Consider the following 17,701-nt stretch of genomic DNA (forward strand, 5'->3'; position numbering starts at 1 on the left):
ACATCAGTATCCGAGACCCGAGTCTCAGTGAGGCATATAAATCCACTTTCCCAACTGCAGCCATCACCGCCGTTATCAGACAGGCCCGATCTCCTTCCAGGATCCCGGCTCCATCCCTCCCTCCGGAACCTACCGTTTTAGCGTGAACCTTCACACCTCTTGGGGAAAAGCTTGTCCAGACTGCTCGACATTATTCAACTTTCAGATTCGGATTTTTCGATTTTGACCCTGCGTTGGATTCGGTTTCAACTTTTCCTTCTACAAATGCGACAATTACGATGGTCGCTTAACATCTTGCTCCGTCCTTCGACTTCCCGAACCCGATGGCAGCCGAGTTTATTGCGGAGAGGGTTCGGAGAGGCGCTGCCGCGGAGGGCGATCGTCGCGTATGGAAAGGCCTCCCACGACCTCGAGAAGCGCATCGATGATATCCCGCTGGATCGCTTTAGGAACTTTTGTATTGTGGCGCACGTCGTATGTCACCGCTGCCGCTGCTGCTGTCCGTCCGTCGGAGTCCGTCGGTGTGGTGTGGTGTGGAGTAGAGTGGAGTGTTGCGCCTGGCTAACTTGCGTGAAACATAGGATCATGGAAAGAGCACTCGTACGAATCCTACCTCCGCCCGCCCTCACTCCTCCTCCTCCTTCGCCTCGGACGAATAGCTGATCCGCGCGCCACCTACTATAGTCAGCGATCGGTTGCTCGAGCTCACGGGGACGATAAAGGTCGGGGATAATAAGCAGATCCTGGATAAGTTGGATGTGGAGCGGGAGCGTGGAATCACCGTCAAGGCGCAGACTTGTACCATGCTGTATAATTACAAGGTACCTATGACTTTTGTTTGCATGATGGTTGGCTGGCTGGCTGGCTGGAGAAGAGCACTTTCTGATTGGCTTTTGGCTCGTAGGGCGAGGATTATCGTGCGTTAAATCTTACCGTTCACCGACCGACTTTCGTCACGCATGCTAATTGATGGCCTCCGGTGAGGTGTACGAACACAGTACTGCATCTTGTTGATACACCCGGTCACGTCGACTTCCGTGCAGAAGTTCTGAGTAGCTACCGGTCTACGGAATCAGCACTGCTGTTGGTGGATGCCTCCCAAGGAGTCCAAGGTTGGTGCTACCTCTGGCAGCTGGTTGGGTTGGAAAAGCACTGACCTTTTGGACTTCAGCACAGACGGGTGAGTTTCTAGTATCCATGAGTCCGTGGGTATAGACATGTCTCTAAACCGCGCTTCTACATAGTTGCAAATTTCTTCCTTGCGTTTGCACAAGGCCTCACGCTGCTGCCGGTGGTCAACAAGGTCGACCTTCCCTCGGCAGATCCGGATAGGGCACTCGAGCAGATGCGCACGAACTTCGAGCTGGACCCCAAGAAGGCCGTGTTGGTCTCGGCAAAGACGGGACTCAATGTTGAAGCTATACTGCCGGCAGTGATAGAAGGGGCACCATCGTAGGGCTTACCTACCTGATCCTCACCTGCTTATCTACCGGAAAGGAATATCTAACATGTGTCGGCTGCGCAGACCAACTGGCTCCAGTAAAGATCCCCTTAAAATGCTGCTAATCGATTCGTGGTATGACAACTACAAGGGTGTTATTCTACTCGTCCGGATCTTTGATGGGGTTCTGAAGCCGGGTGACCAAATCGTCTCGTTTGCTACGGGGAAGAAGTACTTTGTCGGTGAGGTGGGGATCATGTACCCCCTAGAGACAGCGACCTCATCCTTGAGGGCCGGACAAGTGGGGTACTGTTATTTCAACCCGGGCATGAAGAATACCAGCGAAGCCAAAGTTGGAGATACGTTCTGTCATATCGGAATGGAGGACAAGGTTGTTCCGTTGGAAGGATTCGAGGAACCACAGCCAATGGTAGATATCACTTCGTATGACTACTATTGGCCCCGGCTAATATTTTCCGAAAGGTCTTTGTGGGTGCGTTTCCGCTGGACCAGGGAGAGTTCAACAGGTTGGATGACAGCATCCAGCAGCTCGTCACAAACGACCGAAGTGTGACACTCCAAAAGGTACACCGATCAACAAACGAGTGAGGGCATCCCGTCCGTGAAATGCCGCTAAATTCAATGCAGGAAGCTTCAGAGGCACTCGGTCAAGGCTGGCGACTTGGGTTTCTCGGTGAGCTCTCTTCCCAACCCTAAAACCGTTCGTCCCATCATGCTCATGCAGATTCCCTTCTAGGAACCCTCCATGCCTCCGTTTTCGAGGACCGTTTGCGTCAAGAACACGGCGGGTCGTTGATCATCACCTCGCCCACGGTGCCCTACAAGATCATACACCCCCGGGACGGGAGCGAAGAGATCATCAGCAATCCCGCATTGTTCCCGTCGGGTGACCATGAATTCAAACAACTCGAGCGGCTGGAACCCTACGTACTGGCCACCATCACCGTGCCGGAGGAGTATCTGGGCAAGGTCATCGAGCTGTGCGAGGGCAATCGCGGAACCCAGGTCGAGATCACCTTCTGGACCGCAACACAGGTCATCTTGAAATACAAACTGCCGCTCGCCCAGCTGGTAAACGACTTTTTCGGGAAGCTGAAGGGTATCACGAAGGGGTATGCTTTCTTTCATTCCACCAGCGTTAGCGGTGGCTAACTCGGGAAATAGCTACGCCTCCCTCGACTACGAAGAAGCCGGCTACGAGAAATCCGACATTGTCAAGCTGCAGCTTTTGGTAAACAAGCTCCCCGTAGATGCGATCTCGCAGGTAATGCACCGGAGCCAGACGGCGCGCGTGGGCCGGCAATGGGTCGCAAAGTTCAAAGAGTTTGTGCAGCGCGAGCTGTTCGAGGTGGTGATCCAGGCGGCGGTGGGGAACCACATCGTCGCGAGAGAGACGGTCAAGGCGGTCCGGAAGGATGTCACGGCAAAGCTCTACGGAGGTGATCGGACTCGCCGCATGAAGCTGCTGGAAAAACAGAAGGAGGGACGGAAGAAGCTGCAGGGTATGTTATTTCTTCTTCTTCTTCTAGAATGCGTGTGGATCTTCGTGGCGGACGGAATTCTAACGAGATCAAGCAATCGGACGGGTGACGATCGAGCAGAAGAGTTTCCAGGGTTTCCTGCAGAAGTAGCCGTACCAGTAGCGTCGACGGGACACGATGGAGGCGCTGTAGCTAGAGTAGAGATGTTCAAAACTCCAATAGCTACAACTCACATAGAGCATCTAGCTCAAAGCTCGGATCGTGAAGTGAGTCGTGACTAGCCACGTATTTTTTATTTATTATTTTACCTATCGTTGTTGTCGTTGTCGTATGCACACTCTATCGTGTTCGCCTCCGCGCCCATCTCATTATCCGACGCTATGGGCCCGGATGTGACCATATTCAAACGTCGCCCCGCATGCAGTTTCCGCACTCGCAATATATTACACAATCGATACTCTGGATATGCGACTGTACATGCGATAGATGCGATAAATGCGATAAACCACACATGCGACGAACCAGAAGCTCCGCAGCCCGTCGCATCCACCTACGATATGTATGTATTCACTCTCGAAATCACAGCTTCGCGAACGTCGCCTTCTTCTTCTGCATGGTAGCCTGGATGGCAATCGCCGGATCTGGCGCTTGTATCGCCGCCGCGTTCCAGACCGCCGTGTAATCCAGTCCTATAGGCACCGGTACCGATCAGCCAACCCGCAACGACTCAATCCCAACACTCCGTCGAGCAGCAGCAGCAGTGCACATACCTTCCTGCGTAGTATGATCGACCGAGTAATTAACCAGCGCCTTAGTGCCCTGTACGCCGAGGGGCGACTTCTCCGCCATGAGGCGTGCAGTCTTGAGCGCCTCGGCGACCGCCTGCTCCTTTCCGGGGAGCGCCCTACTAACGAAGCCGACGCTGACGGCCTCCTCGGAGCCCCAGACGCGAGCCGTCAAGGCCACCTCGCGGACCCAGCTGCCGCACCCCACGACCTTCGGCAGGCGCGTCAGCGTGCCAATATCTGCGGCTATTCCTATATCCACCTCCTTAACGCAGAATCTAGTGTCGGCAGCACACAGGCGCACGTCCGCGCAGCACGCTATGTCGATCGCGAGTCCGTACGCGATCCCGTGCAGCACTGCGATCACAGGCTTCTCGCATGCTGCCGCCGCGCCGATACAGTCCTGGAACTCGCGGATGTGCCGCCGCAGCGCGAACGCACGCCGCGCTGGGTCCATGCCCCCACCGCCCCCGCCCCCGCCCCCGCTGCTGTTGCTGCTGCTGCTGGTGGATGAGGTCAGCTCCGGCGCGGAGGTGATGTCTAGTCCGCTGCAGAATGCGCGGTCGCCCGCCCCGGATAACACGATCGCTCGCACGGAGGCGTCGACCGAGAGCGCGCGGAAGAGCTGCCCGTATTCGAGCCACATCCTGTGAGTGTCAGCGGGGTGAAGAGGGAGTGCGCGCGCGCGGCTAAGGACGGACTGGACGCACTCTTGGTGGAACGCATTGAGCTTCGCGGGCCGGTTGATCTCGACGTGCGCGACGTGCGCGGACGGCATGCTCACGTTGAAGTGCTTGTATGTTGCGTAGTCGGTCATGGTCGCGGTCATGGTCGCGGTGAGGTGATGTGAGGGTAATGGAATGGTAGATTTCTGGATATATTGCTGTATGTAGTTATGAGGTATGTGAGGTGAGATATGCGTGAAGTTTGAACTGTGACGGTTGATGTTGAGACCACGTCCGTCTCCAGAGGCCACAGCTATGTACCACTAGTAGTATACCTAGCATGAGAGCTCACCACCACCACCACTCGGCCTCGGCTCGGCAGGGCTTCATGTGACACAGCCGTCGGGCCAGCAGCCTACCTACTACCGGTATACATGTGTACCCACTCCACGAAGCACATGTTCAGTCCAGTCCAGTCGACATTCCCCATTCCCTCTTCAGCCCCAATGCCTCAGTGCCTCAGTGCCTCACACGTACACCTATTACCACTATCATTACCACTATCCACTATCCACTGCACAAATACATTGTGGCGTATCCCAGCCCCCCAGCGCCGAGCCCCAGTCCCCAAGCAGCCGATTGCGGGGAAAAAGCGGGTATATATCAATGTATAGTGGTAGTACACAGATTACAGCCAAAACTCGGCAGTGAGTCGTGACCACCGACAGACAGGCAGGCTGCGCGCTTACTCTACATGAGCACTCAACACCCTGGGGCACGTAGAGTAAGTGCCCAGGTTTGTATGTGTATGTGTGTATGTATGTGTGTATGTATGTAGCAGATAGAGTACCCAGAGTGAAGTCCCCGCTTCTCGAGTTCCCAACAAACGGTATGTGAAGCTGGGACCTGGCACGACGACGACGACGGCGTTTGTATCCCTGAACGAACGAGCGAACGAACGGAGGATGGATGGGTGGATGGATGGATCGGCAGGTTCATGTATGTAGCGGCCGACTGACTTCCTGCCCGGCGTTCAACCAACGGCTGTGTCGGAAGCGTGCCGGTTGGTTGGTTGGTCGTTTGGGTGGGTGGGTGAGATATGTATGTTTTATGTAGGTATCGTACGTAGTAACGTAGTCTACCTGGTTCAGATCTCGGATAGCTACCTACAGTAGGTACAGTAGGTACGGTGAGACCGTGATAGTGCTGCCGTGGTGCGCGAGAAAGTATGTTTGTATGTATGTAGATGTATGTGTGTAAGATGTATGCGTGTAAGCTGTATGTGTGTATACCGTCTGTGTTTTTATCTGTATCTATCTGTATCTCCGTCAGTCTTGGTAGGTAGTCTAGGTATCCGCACGATATCACCAATTCACCATATCACCGCGCATGCCACCCGCAAAAAACCCATGGAAAAAGCAAAGAAATACAGAAGAAAAAAGATTGAAACTCTTCACGCAAGGGGAATGCATGACCACGGATTGCATATGCCACACATATGCCACCGCCGTAACGGCGTTTCATTGCTTTTGCCTTTGCCTTTGCTTTTGCGCCGTGAGGGGGATGTCTCACCGTCCCCGCCGTCCCCACGTCGTCCCACGTCCACAGCGTAGCATCGCCCATCGCCATCGCCATACCATATATAGTATAGATGTTAGCAACGTCGGATATAGCTTTTGAGTTTTTGAGTTTTTTGAGTTTTTCTTTGCAGATGTCAGAGAGGGGATGGCGTGTTGACGTGTTGGCGTGTTGACGTGGGGCGGGGAGGAGGGGGAGGCGGGGCAGAGTGGGCGGGGGGGAGGAGGGGGGGAGGAGGGGGGTAGTGGGGGGGAAGTACTTACATCGACGTCTTTTGTCATCACGGGCCCGGCCTAGCTGTGGACGTCCGTCCGGACTCCGTTGTCGACGACATGGTACCTTTGACGCAGCTCGCAGCTCGGCGGGCTGGAATGCGGAATAGTACCTCTGTACCTCTGTACCTACCTACCTGCCTACCTACCTACCTGCCTACCTACCTACCGGCGCAACTGGTTCCTGCATCTGCTGGCGGTGGATGTTTGGATATGATGTAGGTACCTGTGCGTTTAACTCTCCCCAGCCTCCTAGCCCCCCCATGCGGGAGATGGTCTGGTTTGGTTTGGGTTTCTCCGCCGTAAGCGCGGGCTGGCGGGATGAGTTGCCGGTACCGCAGCATAGATCAGGCTGGCTGCCGGGGAGAGTTTCATGAGCACTCGGCCCCAAGGCCCAAGGCTTTAGGTCCAAGGCTCAAGCTCTCAAGCCACGCACATACATTGCACATTGCACAAGCCTGCTTTCCTAACCTTCCTAGCTCGTGAAGATCCGACGATCTTCAGGCTTCGGACGGAGGCGTTAACTGCCTATTGGTATGTGCTAGCAGCACTCCACTCCGAGGCATGAACATATGTATGTAGAGTTCGATACCCGAGGGCCGGCCGGATGGCCACACCGCACATACCCAAGCTACATAGGTCGGTAGGTCGGTATGCATCGGAAGCATGGAGCTCGAAGTTGGGTTGGATGACGAAGCCGAGGGAGTTGGTTGTAGACTGTGGTTGTGTACTCTACATAGGTGTGACGAGGGCCAAGTTCATGTCATGTCATGTCAGGGCGGGGCGAGGCGGGGCCGAGTATCCGCCGGCCTCTACCGTGTGTACCGTATGTATGTACGACACGCAGATAGATACGCAGCCAGCCTCCTGGGATGGGATGGGATACATATCGCGGTTGCGGGGGGGTTACATCGTTACATCTCTCCTCACCTCGCCTCGCCTCTTCGGCATCGATCGGTGCGCGGCGTTCCTGACCGCCGAGTGGTTTACCTCATATCTCGATATCATCCATCCACACACACACACGACAGACATAGAGTAGACGGCGGGAGTCCCTGAAACACCGCAGCGCGCAGCGGCGGCCGACAGCTGTCCTGCCCGGCGTCCATTCATTTTCCTGCTTGCTGCTGCTTGTACCTTCACATTGCTTTGCTTAGACGCCTCAGCCACTCCCACTCCCACTCCCAGTCCCAGTCTCCCAGCAGACGGACCCGCCTCTACTCTGCCTAGTATGTAAATGCCTCACTACAACAGGGGTCGTCACCTAACTTACTTCAACTTACCTCACTTACCTCACTCATACTAGTTAGCAGTTGCCGGCCCTGTCTTGCCTGCTTGCCTGCCTGCGTCGGCGATTTGTATTTCCCGCCGTTTTCTTTCGTTTCGAAAACGTAAAACGGACTGGGGTCTGACGAGGGGAGGGGAGATAGTTTTTCTTTTTCTTTTTCTGTTCTTTTTCGGTTTCTTTTCTTAACTGTACTGTCGAAACGGAAATGGAAATGAATTGGATTGGATTGGATTGGATTGGATTGGATTGGATTGGATTGGATTGGATTGGATTGGATTGGATTGGATTGAAGATGAGATGAGATGTCCGTAAATTATGTTGCGAATGGAGTAGTATCTAGGGCATGAGGAGGGGGAGGTAGGTACGCATCTGTCGGTCGGTTGGTCGTGGCAAAGCCCTTCCTTCCCTTCCCTTCCCTTCCCTTCCTTCCATCCATCCTTCTTCCTTCTTCCCCGCCAAGAGCAGAAAATTCGGGTGGTATGTACCGTATACATAGCAGGCGGGTTAGTAAGTACAGTAAGTACAGTTACTGACTGGCCTAGTGCGGACCGCGCAGTTCCCCCGCCGTGGATTGGATGCGGTGGCGGTTGCGGACGGAGGATATCGTGAATAATCCGTCCCCAGGCGGGTATACGACTGTCTACAGCTTCACGTTGACGTCTCTTCTCCTTTCCACTTCCCCCTTTCCTGTGCCTCCTCAGGCTCCTCATTCTCCCGCCACGCGGAAAGGAAGTTCCAGATATCGCGTAGAGTACATACAAGCAGCATCGTGGATTACGTTACGTTGCGCACTTACCTACCCTCTCTCTCTCTATTTCTCGTAGGGAGGGGAGCTCCAGCCCAGTCGCGTGGTGTCCGTCCGTCGTCTTATCGGCCTGTTCTATCGGTCTGTTCTGTTCCGCGTGGAGCGTGGAGCGTGGAGTGGAAGACGTCCGTCCGTTGCTTTGGGAAGGATGCCGATAAGCAGCCCCCCCCTCCCCTACTCTATCGAGGGTAGGTACGGTTGCTATCTTGGATATCTAGAGTAGGTACCTAGAGTAGTGGGTAGTGGGCGCCCTGCATAGTAGCGTGATGGTGGTGGTGGTGGTGGTGGGGAGCGAAAAGAAAGAATGGAATTCGAATTCGAATTTACGACTTCATGTCTACATACGACATTACATCCGAGAGAACGGCTGGCTGGAAAAAACACGACACATCTTGCAGCTATTGTTTCTTCCGCGTTTGTTCTCACGGACGGCGATGTGCAGCCGCAGCAGCAGCACGAACAGAGGGAGGGAGGGCTGAGGAGGGTGAGGAGAATTTTCATCTCATCTCATCTCGTCTCGTCTCTTCTCGTCTCGTCTCTTCTCGTCTTGTCTCGTCGTTGAGCGTCTGAAATCTTGAAGGAAGGAAGGAAGGCAAACAAAAGCAAAAGAAGAAAGAAAACTTTCTGCTTTCTGTGTCTAAAGATACCCTACCGGTACCGGTACCGGCGGCGACAAACATCCATCGGTGTCCATCTATCCACGGCGACTTCGAATTTCTTCGGCTTCTAAAGATGATGATGATGATGATGATGCTTCTTTTAGATAGCCAGAGAACGGCGGCCGGCTATGTACCCAGTACCTACTACCTACTACCTAGTGGCACATCTGCTATGTATGGCGTATGTACATTCTCGATAGCGGTACATAGGACTTCAACCAGCCAGAAAAAAGCAAATCCATATCCATATCACATTCGACCGAACGACGATTCGGAGATAGCCATTATTATATTCGGTCAGTAGAGTACTTGGGTACACTAGAGTATCTAGAGTATCTACAGCAGGCTCTCTCTCGGTAGGTGTACCGTGTATGTAGGCAGGCAGCTGGTCGTAGGTACTCTCGACTGTGGGCATGTACCTTCTCCACTATCCAGATCTACGGTAGACCGATCTGTCACTCTAAACTCTGGCGATAGAGATATATAGAGATGGAGATGGAGAGAGTGTGTAGATATCATCATACATATGGCACGTACGGTACGGCGGGGTGCGCGCGTGCTTGCAGTTAGGTATGCTACATACAGGCGGGAACGAACAAACGTAGTATGTAGACGTCCCACGTCTAGGTATCTATGATGTATGTAATCCACCCCACGGCTTCCGTGAAACTTTACTCCGTTTCCCTTGGGTTAGGCACATACCAGACTCTACTTAGCCCGGCTGCCCCTCCCCCCTCCCTCCCCCAATGCCGACCGCAAATCCCGCAGAAGAGACATACATCATACATACTTCGAGATTTGTATCATACTTCCCGGGGCTCAGGGTTTCGGGCTGGGCTGGGAGGGAGGGGGAGGGGGAGGGAGGGGGGGAGGGGGGAGGTACCAAAGCTTGACACTACACTGTCACAGCTGATCCGGAAAGTACCAGGTAACTACGGACCTACGGTACAGCTCCATAGATACATACGTGAGCCAAGGGTGTTTGCTTGCGTCCAAGGCAAATGCTTCAGACGAAGTGAATGGAAAGCCGACAAGTCATTACCCGTCAACAGCGCTCGGAAGGGTGGAGGGGAGGGGAGCCTGTGGTCGATTCTGACGAAAGATTTCGATCGTGAGGCCTGCGACCGACTCGCAAAGATATCAACAAGCAGGACCACCGGGCATGACAGACAGACAGACAAGGCAGGCAGGCGGGCGGGCAGGCCAGAGCTTCCTCTGCTTGCTCCTGCAGGTGTGAGGGGAGAGCTCGAGTACGGTACTCTACCTCTACCTCTACCTAGAGCTCTCTCCACTCCCGCCGTAAGAAAAGCAACCGCGGGGTGGGACTGGACGGAGCAGGCAGGATTCGAAGCTCTCTGTCTGTCTCGGGGATTCGAGCACAAAAAAAAGAAGAAAAAGAAATATTGCGGAAACGGAAAAATTGTGGGAGAAAAGAAAAAGAAAAAAATGGATGGGGGAAAAAGAAAAGAAAAAAGCGAGGAAAAATATGGCTTGGCCCTACTTTGGCGGTGGCGGGTTCCCTCACGCTTGCAGCGCTTTTTTGGATGACGCTGGGTTCTTGGTTTGACTTGCCTCGATACGGCTTCATCCCACTTAGCCCACAACATCCCTCCTTCCATCACACCCACACACCCACAGCCCACTACTCACACCCCCCCGGTGTGCATTATCGCTTGGACTCTACGAACCCTTTAAAAGATCCAGTGATCCTCTGCACTTCTTCTACTCTCTCCTCATCACACTACCCCACTCAACCCCCATCACCCCCGATACCAATCCCACTCACCTTCAAAAGCATCCCTCTCGGCTCCCTTCTTCTTTGCCTTTTTTCCCTTTACATAACTCCCAGAAAAGATCATCATGGTTAGTACTCTCCCTTCCGCCCACCGAGCCCGCTCGGCCGAACTTGGCCCGAAACGTTGCTCATCGAGCCGCCACCACGTCCTTGTTCGCGAATACTGATGTTTTTGTTCCTACCAGGCCGGCTCCACTGTTGTCTCCAACACTGCGGCGTTGTCGAAGTACTTGGACCTGCCCCAGCACGGTGCTGTCCAGGCCGAATACATCTGGATCGATGGATCCAACGGACTCCGGAGTAAAACCAAGGTATGTCACTCGCTTCACTGCTTTGGGTGTGCTGTGGCGTCGTGTTCGCCATCGTGAACACGACCAGCGGCACTGCACTAGTGGTTTCCTGATCGCGAATTGGACCCCCTGACAAGAATCATAGACCCTCAACAAGAAGCCCGCTTCGATCGACGAGCTCCCCGAGTGGAACTTCGACGGCTCCTCGACCGCCCAGGCTCCCGGTGAGGACTCCGACGTCTACCTCCGCCCCGTCGCCATCTTCCCTGATCCTTTCCGCCGTGGCGACAACATCCTCGTCCTCTCCGAGTGCTGGAACGCCGATGGCACCCCCAACAAGTTCAACTACCGCCACGAGTGCTCCAAGCTCATGGAGGCCCACAAGGACCTGATTCCCTGGTTCGGTCTCGAGCAGGAGTACACTCTGTTCGATGAGTTTGGTGCTCCCTACGGATGGCCCAAGGGTGGTTTCCCCGGCCCCCAGGGTCCCTACTACTGTGGTGTCGGAACTGGCAAGGTTTACTGCCGTGATATCGTCGAGGCTCACTACCGCGCCTGCATGTACGCCGGCGTGACCATCTCCGGAATTAACGCTGAGGTCCTTCCTTCCCAGTGGGAGTTCCAGGTCGGCCCTTGTGTCGGTATCGACATGGGTGACCATCTCTGGATCGCTCGCTACCTCCTCCACAGAGTAGCCGAGGACTTCGGTGTCAAGATCTCCTTCCACCCCAAGCCCATCCCCGGTGACTGGAACGGTTCCGGACTCCACACCAACTTCTCGACCGAGGCCATGCGCACGGACGGTGGTATGAAGGTGATCCACGACGCTATCGCCAAGCTCGAGAAGCGCCACAAGGAGCACATCGCCGTCTACGGAGACGACAACGCTCTCCGTCTGACCGGAAAGCACGAGACCGGAAACATCGAGGCCTTCTCCTTCGGTGTTGCGGACCGTGGTTCCTCGATCAGAATCCCCCGGTCGTGCGCCAAGGAGGGTTACGGATACTTCGAGGACCGCCGACCCGCCTCCAACGCCTGCCCGTATCAGATCACCGCCATCATGGTTGAGACTTGCTGCGGTGCTATCTAATCGGTTTCTGTTACTATCAGCTCGGGGTTCATGTTTTTTTTTTCTTTCTGTCCTTTTTAAATTTCCATTCTGTTTTTTTTCTTCACTTTTTTCCTTTTGGGTCTGCTTTGCTATGGGATGGGTACAAGAAAGATGAGGGGAAGTGCGTGTTGTAAGTCCTTGAGATTCGTTGCAAGGCACAGGTGTATTCGGGGTTGGATTGGGAATTGGGAATTGGCGCAGTGTGGGGTTAGATCTCGTTTCGGGTTCTAGGCCAGTTGTGCAACTGCTTGTGTTTTAGATAGAATTCAGAGATATCTATGGGGATATCTTTTTTCCACATTTGACCCTTCCTTCCTTCGAGAACAAGCTTCGGTGCAGAAAGGGAAGCAAAAGCAAAAAGAAGGCACTTTTTTTTCTTCGCGCATCTCAGGGCGAGTGAAATGGTTGGTTGACTGGTGCACCGTTTACGGGGAAGGGAGCGAAAGGAGGGGGAGTTCCGTGATGCCCCGAAGGCTACACTTGGTTGGTTCAAACTTCATGGTTCCTGCCGACCTTGCATACGCGGGGTAGTTCGATATGCAGATAGAATCGGATAGATACTACCGGTGCTAGATACTGCTAGACACACTCTACCTGCTCTAAATACCGGTAGATGACGGTAGATGACGGGCGGGGAGGGGAGTGCGGTGTACGGTGTCCACCAATCACGAGGGGTCGATTGCGAGGGGCTGATTGCGAGCTGTCAGTGTTCGTATGTAGGTAAGTTCTTGTAAGGGTTGGGAAAGGCAGGAGGTCGAGTGTGAGGGGGGCACTGGGACGAGGTGGGGTGAGGTAGTCACATAGCCTGTACCGGTATGTAGATACCGGTATGGTTTGACGCGGCAAGAACAGCCTGGACAGGACAGCGCCGCAGCAGAGAAGAGCAGGGTAGAGCAGAGTACCGGTAGAGCAGAGCAGAGCAGAGTACCGGTAGAGCAGAGCAGAGCAGAGTACCGGTAGAGCAGAGCACGGCGGGGGCGCCGATGCCGACGTTTGCCTTTGCCTTTGCCTTCTGCCTTTGCCTTTGAAGTTTGAAGTTTGCCGAGTGGGTAAGAGAGAGGGGGTCGGGAGAGGGTTCGAGAGAGGATGGGGATGGTGCATGCGAACGTGTAACGTGACGAGCTGGGGGGGGGGGGGGGGGGGCGAGTGATAGTATCCCATAGTATTGCACATGCCACACATTGCCACACAATGCACTTGCTTGCTTGCTCAGCCTTGGTGAATGCTGAGTGCTGAGTGAGTGAGTGCTCCGCCTCCCTAGGCACTGGGCAGTTGGTGGCAGTGGGTGCATATCTTACGGCGGCGGTGGCGACTCGCGAGGGCTGGAATGGGAGTGCCTACGGTACTGCCCACTGCCCGTTGCCTACTGCGACGCGGATCTCGGGTCTCGGATTCTCGGATGTTACCTGGATATCGGATGCTACATACCTGGGTACCGTATCGGATGCTACAATGCTTCATACCTGGATACCGGTACCGGTACTCAACTCTACGAGTCTATCTAGGTGTGAGACCTTCCTCTCGGCTCTCGAGGTGGACACCCGAGGTCGACTTCCGAGGTTGGCGGATCTGTGATTCCGTGAGGCAATAATTTCTTAGGGCTGTGGAGCCGGTGGTAACGATGGTAGTGATGTGCTATGGAGCCCGTCGAGCCTGTGGTGGGTGGGTGGGTGGGTAACAGTGACGGGTGGCGGGTTGGTTACCGGTGAGTTACCAGTTTACTGCTTCTGGTATTACTGGGTGAACGGTGCTGAATCAAAGAGTGGCCCTACTGGGAGGGAGGAATTGTGGCTCCACATCCTCTCAGGGAAAAGGCGAGTGATATATACGTGTACACGCACCAGCAACCTGCGGACCACAGTTCGGAATACATATTACATATTATTCTTGACGCATTAACGCTGATATTGGGCTTTCTACTATCTAGTCTACCGCACGCTTCAATGTATCTACCGCAGCCTGCTTGGAAACGAAATGCAATGTGAGGGGGGAATTTCACGATGTGGTACCGTAGGAAGTTGCTGAGATGTAGAATTCAAGTATCCCCCCATTGACCATCCGCCACCAAAGCAAAAGATATCTTGACAAGAACTCCAGCCAAACCCAAAACCCCCCAAAATGCGTCCTCCAAATACACTCCAATGTTCCGCTCATAAGCAACACCAATAGATGAAGTATGAAGTATGCCAAAAAAAAACCCCCGACAACACCAACGCAAATGATATTAAACACTTCATACATAGTATGGAGTGTGCCGAACAAACAGACAACGCCGACGAAAATGGTATCAAACGATCGTGTTCCTCGCAAGAGGAACACCGATCCAAAAAAGAAAAAACGGAACGGCCGAAACGAGTGGTATCAAATCCACTCGTACTCGCCAACCCAACGCCCCACCCCTCCCCCCATCTCCAGGCAAACAACCTCCCAAAAAAAACCCCGGGACCTGCCTATAATCCAGCGCGCATGATGTCAGTGAAAGTCCAAATACACACTGAAACAACGATCAAACAAGAAGAAATCAAACTCACCACCGCAGTCCTCGGATCTCCAGCCAACACAACTCCCAACGACGGCCCCAGCGAGAAGAACCGAACCGGAAAGACCTGCCTATAATCCAGCGCGCATGGTGTCAGTGAAAGGTCCAAATACATACTGCGACAACGATCAAACAGGAAGAAATCAAACTCACCAACGCACAGTCCTCCGTATCCGTCTCTCTCGCCGGGTGGGGTCGAGGTTGAATGCTATGTCCCCTTAACGATAGCGGAGCATAACAATCTTCCTCTCCCCCTGCCTCCCCCCGACTGCGGCTGTGTAATACACCGCGTACCGCTTCTGCTCGAGGTCAACCCCGATGGTACCAGAACCGAACAACGGCGCAGGGATTCTCAGTCCATGCTGCGTCGTGCCGGCCCTGAACGGCATCTCGACGGTCGGGGTACTGAAGTACTCCCCAAGAGGCACAAAGTCTTCGTCGTCGATGCCGGGTACATCGGGGTACGGGTGGACCGCGACAGTGGTGCCGAGCACCAGGCTGCCACGATCCAGGGAGTTTGGAGACGGCTGGACCAGCATCTCTGGCTGGTCGGTGTAAAACACCGCGAAATGGTCGCCGTCTCCTCCCTCCACTCCCGACACCGAGCAAACAGGGAGGCAGCGAACCAGGTCGCGCCTACCCTCGAAGCGGTCGACATCCATCGTGGACGCCGACCGCATCACAACACTTCCCTCTCCCGGATACCTAAGGTAAGCCGGCTTCGGGTAGACGTCGTCGAGATCAACAACCCCGCACACGTTCACGTACGGGGATGTGTCCTCTGGGACAGTCTGGTCGGTTTGCCAGTGGACCCCCTGGCTGAAGAGCTCACCGGAAGACGGCCTGAGTGGGCTTGGTCGGGCACTGATGTCCCAACTCACCATCTCATAGTCGAATCCGGCGTCGCTGGTATCGCCGGTGCGTCCCACGAGCCGCAGTCGGATCATCTCTTCTCCGACTCCTCGCCTCCCCTTCTTCCCCCTCGCGTCGCATCCCTCCAGTCCGGCCGTGGTGGCCTCGTCGAATGTGAGGTGGTTTTCCTTCAAAAAGGAGTGTACGTCGAAATCTGGTGTTATGGGTGGTGGAAGAGGAAGACCGAGACAGCGAACCACAACTCTCTTTAAGAGAGAAGGCTGACCCCACGCGCTAGCGGAAATCGGGCTTGGCGTAGCGTGGATTTCCACGACAGGGAACCGAGTGAGAGCGGGACACATGTAAGCAACATAGAATACCTTACCCTGGGTATCTGCCGCCAACGCCACACCCATCTGCCGAAATCCAGTTTCTCTCATAGCGAAACGATGTTCAGTAACCCCGTCGCGGGGGAAGATATACCCGTGCAAGCGATGCTCCGTCGGATGGAATTGTGATATGACATAGAATTCGTTGACCGCCGCTTTGTCATTAAATCCGTCTAGTTCGTGCCAGCTGGCCAAAAGTTGCCCGCGGTTTCTATGCTTCAGAGAGAAGACTGCGCACTGCGTATGTGGCGGAAGATTCGTGGTGACTAGTACTTCACGTGTCGTTGTCACCGGGGCGATGGGTTGTCCACTATTGAATATTATGTGAGCCTTCGTACCTCACGTCACACGGAGTAAACGTACCGATCAACGAGATGAAGCAATTGTCCTATTTGCTCTAATATTCCAGGATGAGCGGGCTCTGGTGGATGTTCCTCTGTGACTGTGATGAAGTCCACATTTTGATGCGTGTGTGCGTATCCGACCACCAGGAGTACACCCCCATTGGCGTGTAGCATCAGTCTCTCTCCAAAGTCGAGCCTCGGGAGTAACATGCAACGTAAGTAATTCATGCTCAAGACATGCTCCATCGATGTGTCGAAGCCTTTGCCGATATCCTGGATGATTATCTGACCTCTGGCGCGTTCGTAGACCATCACATCTTCCGATTGATCTATTATGAACCTAGCATCCTTCGTTATATCGTAATGATGTATACTGGTAGGAGAATTAGTCTTCCAACGCCGGCTGCGGACGTACTCCTTGTCGAAAGATGTAGGGTCGTATTCGAGTTTCTGCTTGGTGAACTCCTTTCTCAACTTCTCGTAGGACGTAGGAAAGAAAAGCTTGTGAGCCCATTCGAGCGTATCGCTTCCGGTAAAATAGTCGTAGAAAGCGAGCGAGGCCAAGCGAAGATTGATGAGATCGTCTGAAGTGAGGTGGTCCGCGATCTGTCGAACGAGCTCAGGAGGTATGGTGATGAGAGTAGGCATCTTGATGATCTCAATGTAAGGGAGTATGTGGAGTAGTAACGAAAGAAGTGAGCTTTAAAAGGTATCTGTGATCTGTGATCAGGATTGAGGGCGTGGGAGAAACTGCGTCGTGAAGAGAGACAGAATATGAGGTTTCCGAAGCAAAGAGAAAGGAGGTGCTGTATAGATGGAGATAGGATATGAGTTTCCGAAGCAAAGAGGAAGTAAATGCTGTGTGTATGGTGGGAGATAGAAGGCCGAAAGTGTGTGTGCTTGGGAAGGTGGATGTTATAGAAGAAGAAGAAGTCACGATGCGAAAGAAGTAGAGAAATGGAACTGAATTTCTCGTCAGGGCCGAGACAATTATTTAGTGGGGGCTTCAGGGCTAAAAGGTTCGGCGTTCGACGATGTCATATCCACTGGACGGTCAACAGAGTCGCCGCTGGTGATACGGTAGAGCCTCGAGGTTTGTGACCGACCGCCGGACAGACGTGTTGACGGTGCGCTTGATCCACAGGATGCCCAGAGCTATACCGTCCAACCACCAGCATATCGCGAGTTGAACCAAGGCATAGGCCGAAGCCGTTTCTCCCTCCATATGGATATCCTCAGGCCATATACCGGACCATTCAGCCTGCTCCAGTCCCATTACTGTCTTCAGCGCCATCCTAGATCGGCCTCACGAGGGACACAAAGCGAAGAGCAAGCCTGCTTATATTATGGTCAGTATATCAGTATTTAGCTGGTGAGATGACGACT

The 17,701-nt window shown here is 53.9% G+C and overlaps 5 protein-coding genes across 5 annotated transcripts; 2 read left to right on the top strand and 3 right to left on the bottom strand.

The window, feature by feature from the left end:
• The first annotated feature begins 17 nt into the window (after nucleotides 1-17).
• On the top strand, nucleotides 18-3,220 carry BZA05DRAFT_473978 (translation factor GUF1, mitochondrial). Its single transcript, XM_051488098.1, has 13 exons — nucleotides 18-474; nucleotides 582-600; nucleotides 685-821; nucleotides 905-917; nucleotides 999-1,112; nucleotides 1,172-1,180; nucleotides 1,245-1,452; nucleotides 1,526-1,871; nucleotides 1,925-2,026; nucleotides 2,090-2,135; nucleotides 2,199-2,574; nucleotides 2,627-2,964; nucleotides 3,038-3,220. The coding sequence occupies exons 1-13, from the start codon at nucleotides 265-267 to the stop codon at nucleotides 3,091-3,093; spliced, it is 1,974 nt and encodes a 657-aa protein (XP_051339345.1). The 5' UTR covers nucleotides 18-264; the 3' UTR covers nucleotides 3,094-3,220.
• Nucleotides 3,221-3,227: 7 nt separating this feature from the next.
• BZA05DRAFT_373528 (ClpP/crotonase-like domain-containing protein) lies at nucleotides 3,228-4,707 on the bottom strand. Its single transcript, XM_051481730.1, has 3 exons — nucleotides 4,430-4,707; nucleotides 3,714-4,375; nucleotides 3,228-3,632 (listed from the first exon to the last, which is right to left on the bottom strand). Exons 1-3 carry the CDS (start codon nucleotides 4,555-4,557, stop codon nucleotides 3,523-3,525), a joined length of 900 nt encoding a protein of 299 aa, XP_051339346.1. The 5' UTR covers nucleotides 4,558-4,707; the 3' UTR covers nucleotides 3,228-3,522.
• A 2,827-nt stretch (nucleotides 4,708-7,534) lies between these two features.
• On the bottom strand, nucleotides 7,535-8,389 carry BZA05DRAFT_44981 (uncharacterized protein). The gene has a single exon (XM_051487396.1). The coding sequence runs from the start codon at nucleotides 8,239-8,241 to the stop codon at nucleotides 7,714-7,716; it is 528 nt and encodes a 175-aa protein (XP_051339347.1). The 5' UTR covers nucleotides 8,242-8,389; the 3' UTR covers nucleotides 7,535-7,713.
• A 2,186-nt stretch (nucleotides 8,390-10,575) lies between these two features.
• Nucleotides 10,576-12,558, top strand: BZA05DRAFT_397986 (glutamine synthetase). The gene is made up of 3 exons (XM_051483669.1): nucleotides 10,576-10,858; nucleotides 10,976-11,101; nucleotides 11,226-12,558. Exons 1-3 carry the CDS (start codon nucleotides 10,856-10,858, stop codon nucleotides 12,168-12,170), a joined length of 1,074 nt encoding a protein of 357 aa, XP_051339348.1. The 5' UTR covers nucleotides 10,576-10,855; the 3' UTR covers nucleotides 12,171-12,558.
• Nucleotides 12,559-14,948: 2,390 nt separating this feature from the next.
• BZA05DRAFT_445007 (uncharacterized protein) lies at nucleotides 14,949-16,963 on the bottom strand (the record flags this gene model as incomplete). Its single annotated transcript, XM_051486965.1, has 2 exons — nucleotides 14,949-16,281; nucleotides 16,335-16,963. The coding sequence occupies 2 exons, from the start codon at nucleotides 16,961-16,963 to the stop codon at nucleotides 14,949-14,951; spliced, it is 1,962 nt and encodes a 653-aa protein (XP_051339349.1).
• Nucleotides 16,964-17,701: the final 738 nt, after the last annotated feature.

The sequence above is a fragment of the Tricharina praecox genome (assembly GCF_024521635.1).
Source record: "Tricharina praecox strain CBS 144465 chromosome Unknown BZA05scaffold_12, whole genome shotgun sequence".
NCBI lineage: Eukaryota > Fungi > Ascomycota > Pezizomycetes > Pezizales > Pyronemataceae > Tricharina > Tricharina praecox.

Coding starts and splice junctions, on each gene's coding strand:
- BZA05DRAFT_473978 (XM_051488098.1), top strand. CDS start 265: ATGCGACAATTACGATGGTCGCTTAACATCTTGCTCCGTCCTTCGACT. Junction 1,872..1,924: donor TCGAGGAACCACAGCCAATG/GTAGATATCACT, acceptor ATTTTCCGAAAG/GTCTTTGTGGGTGCGTTTCC. Junction 2,136..2,198: donor CTGGCGACTTGGGTTTCTCG/GTGAGCTCTCTT, acceptor ATTCCCTTCTAG/GAACCCTCCATGCCTCCGTT.
- BZA05DRAFT_373528 (XM_051481730.1), bottom strand. CDS start 4,557: ATGACCGCGACCATGACCGACTACGCAACATACAAGCACTTCAACGTG. Junction 4,376..4,429: donor TTCCACCAAGAGTGCGTCCA/GTCCGTCCTTAG, acceptor TGACACTCACAG/GATGTGGCTCGAATACGGGC. Junction 3,633..3,713: donor CGATCATACTACGCAGGAAG/GTATGTGCACTG, acceptor CGGTGCCTATAG/GACTGGATTACACGGCGGTC.
- BZA05DRAFT_44981 (XM_051487396.1), bottom strand. CDS start 8,241: ATGAGGAGCCTGAGGAGGCACAGGAAAGGGGGAAGTGGAAAGGAGAAG.
- BZA05DRAFT_397986 (XM_051483669.1), top strand. Junction 11,102..11,225: donor GACTCCGGAGTAAAACCAAG/GTATGTCACTCG, acceptor CAAGAATCATAG/ACCCTCAACAAGAAGCCCGC.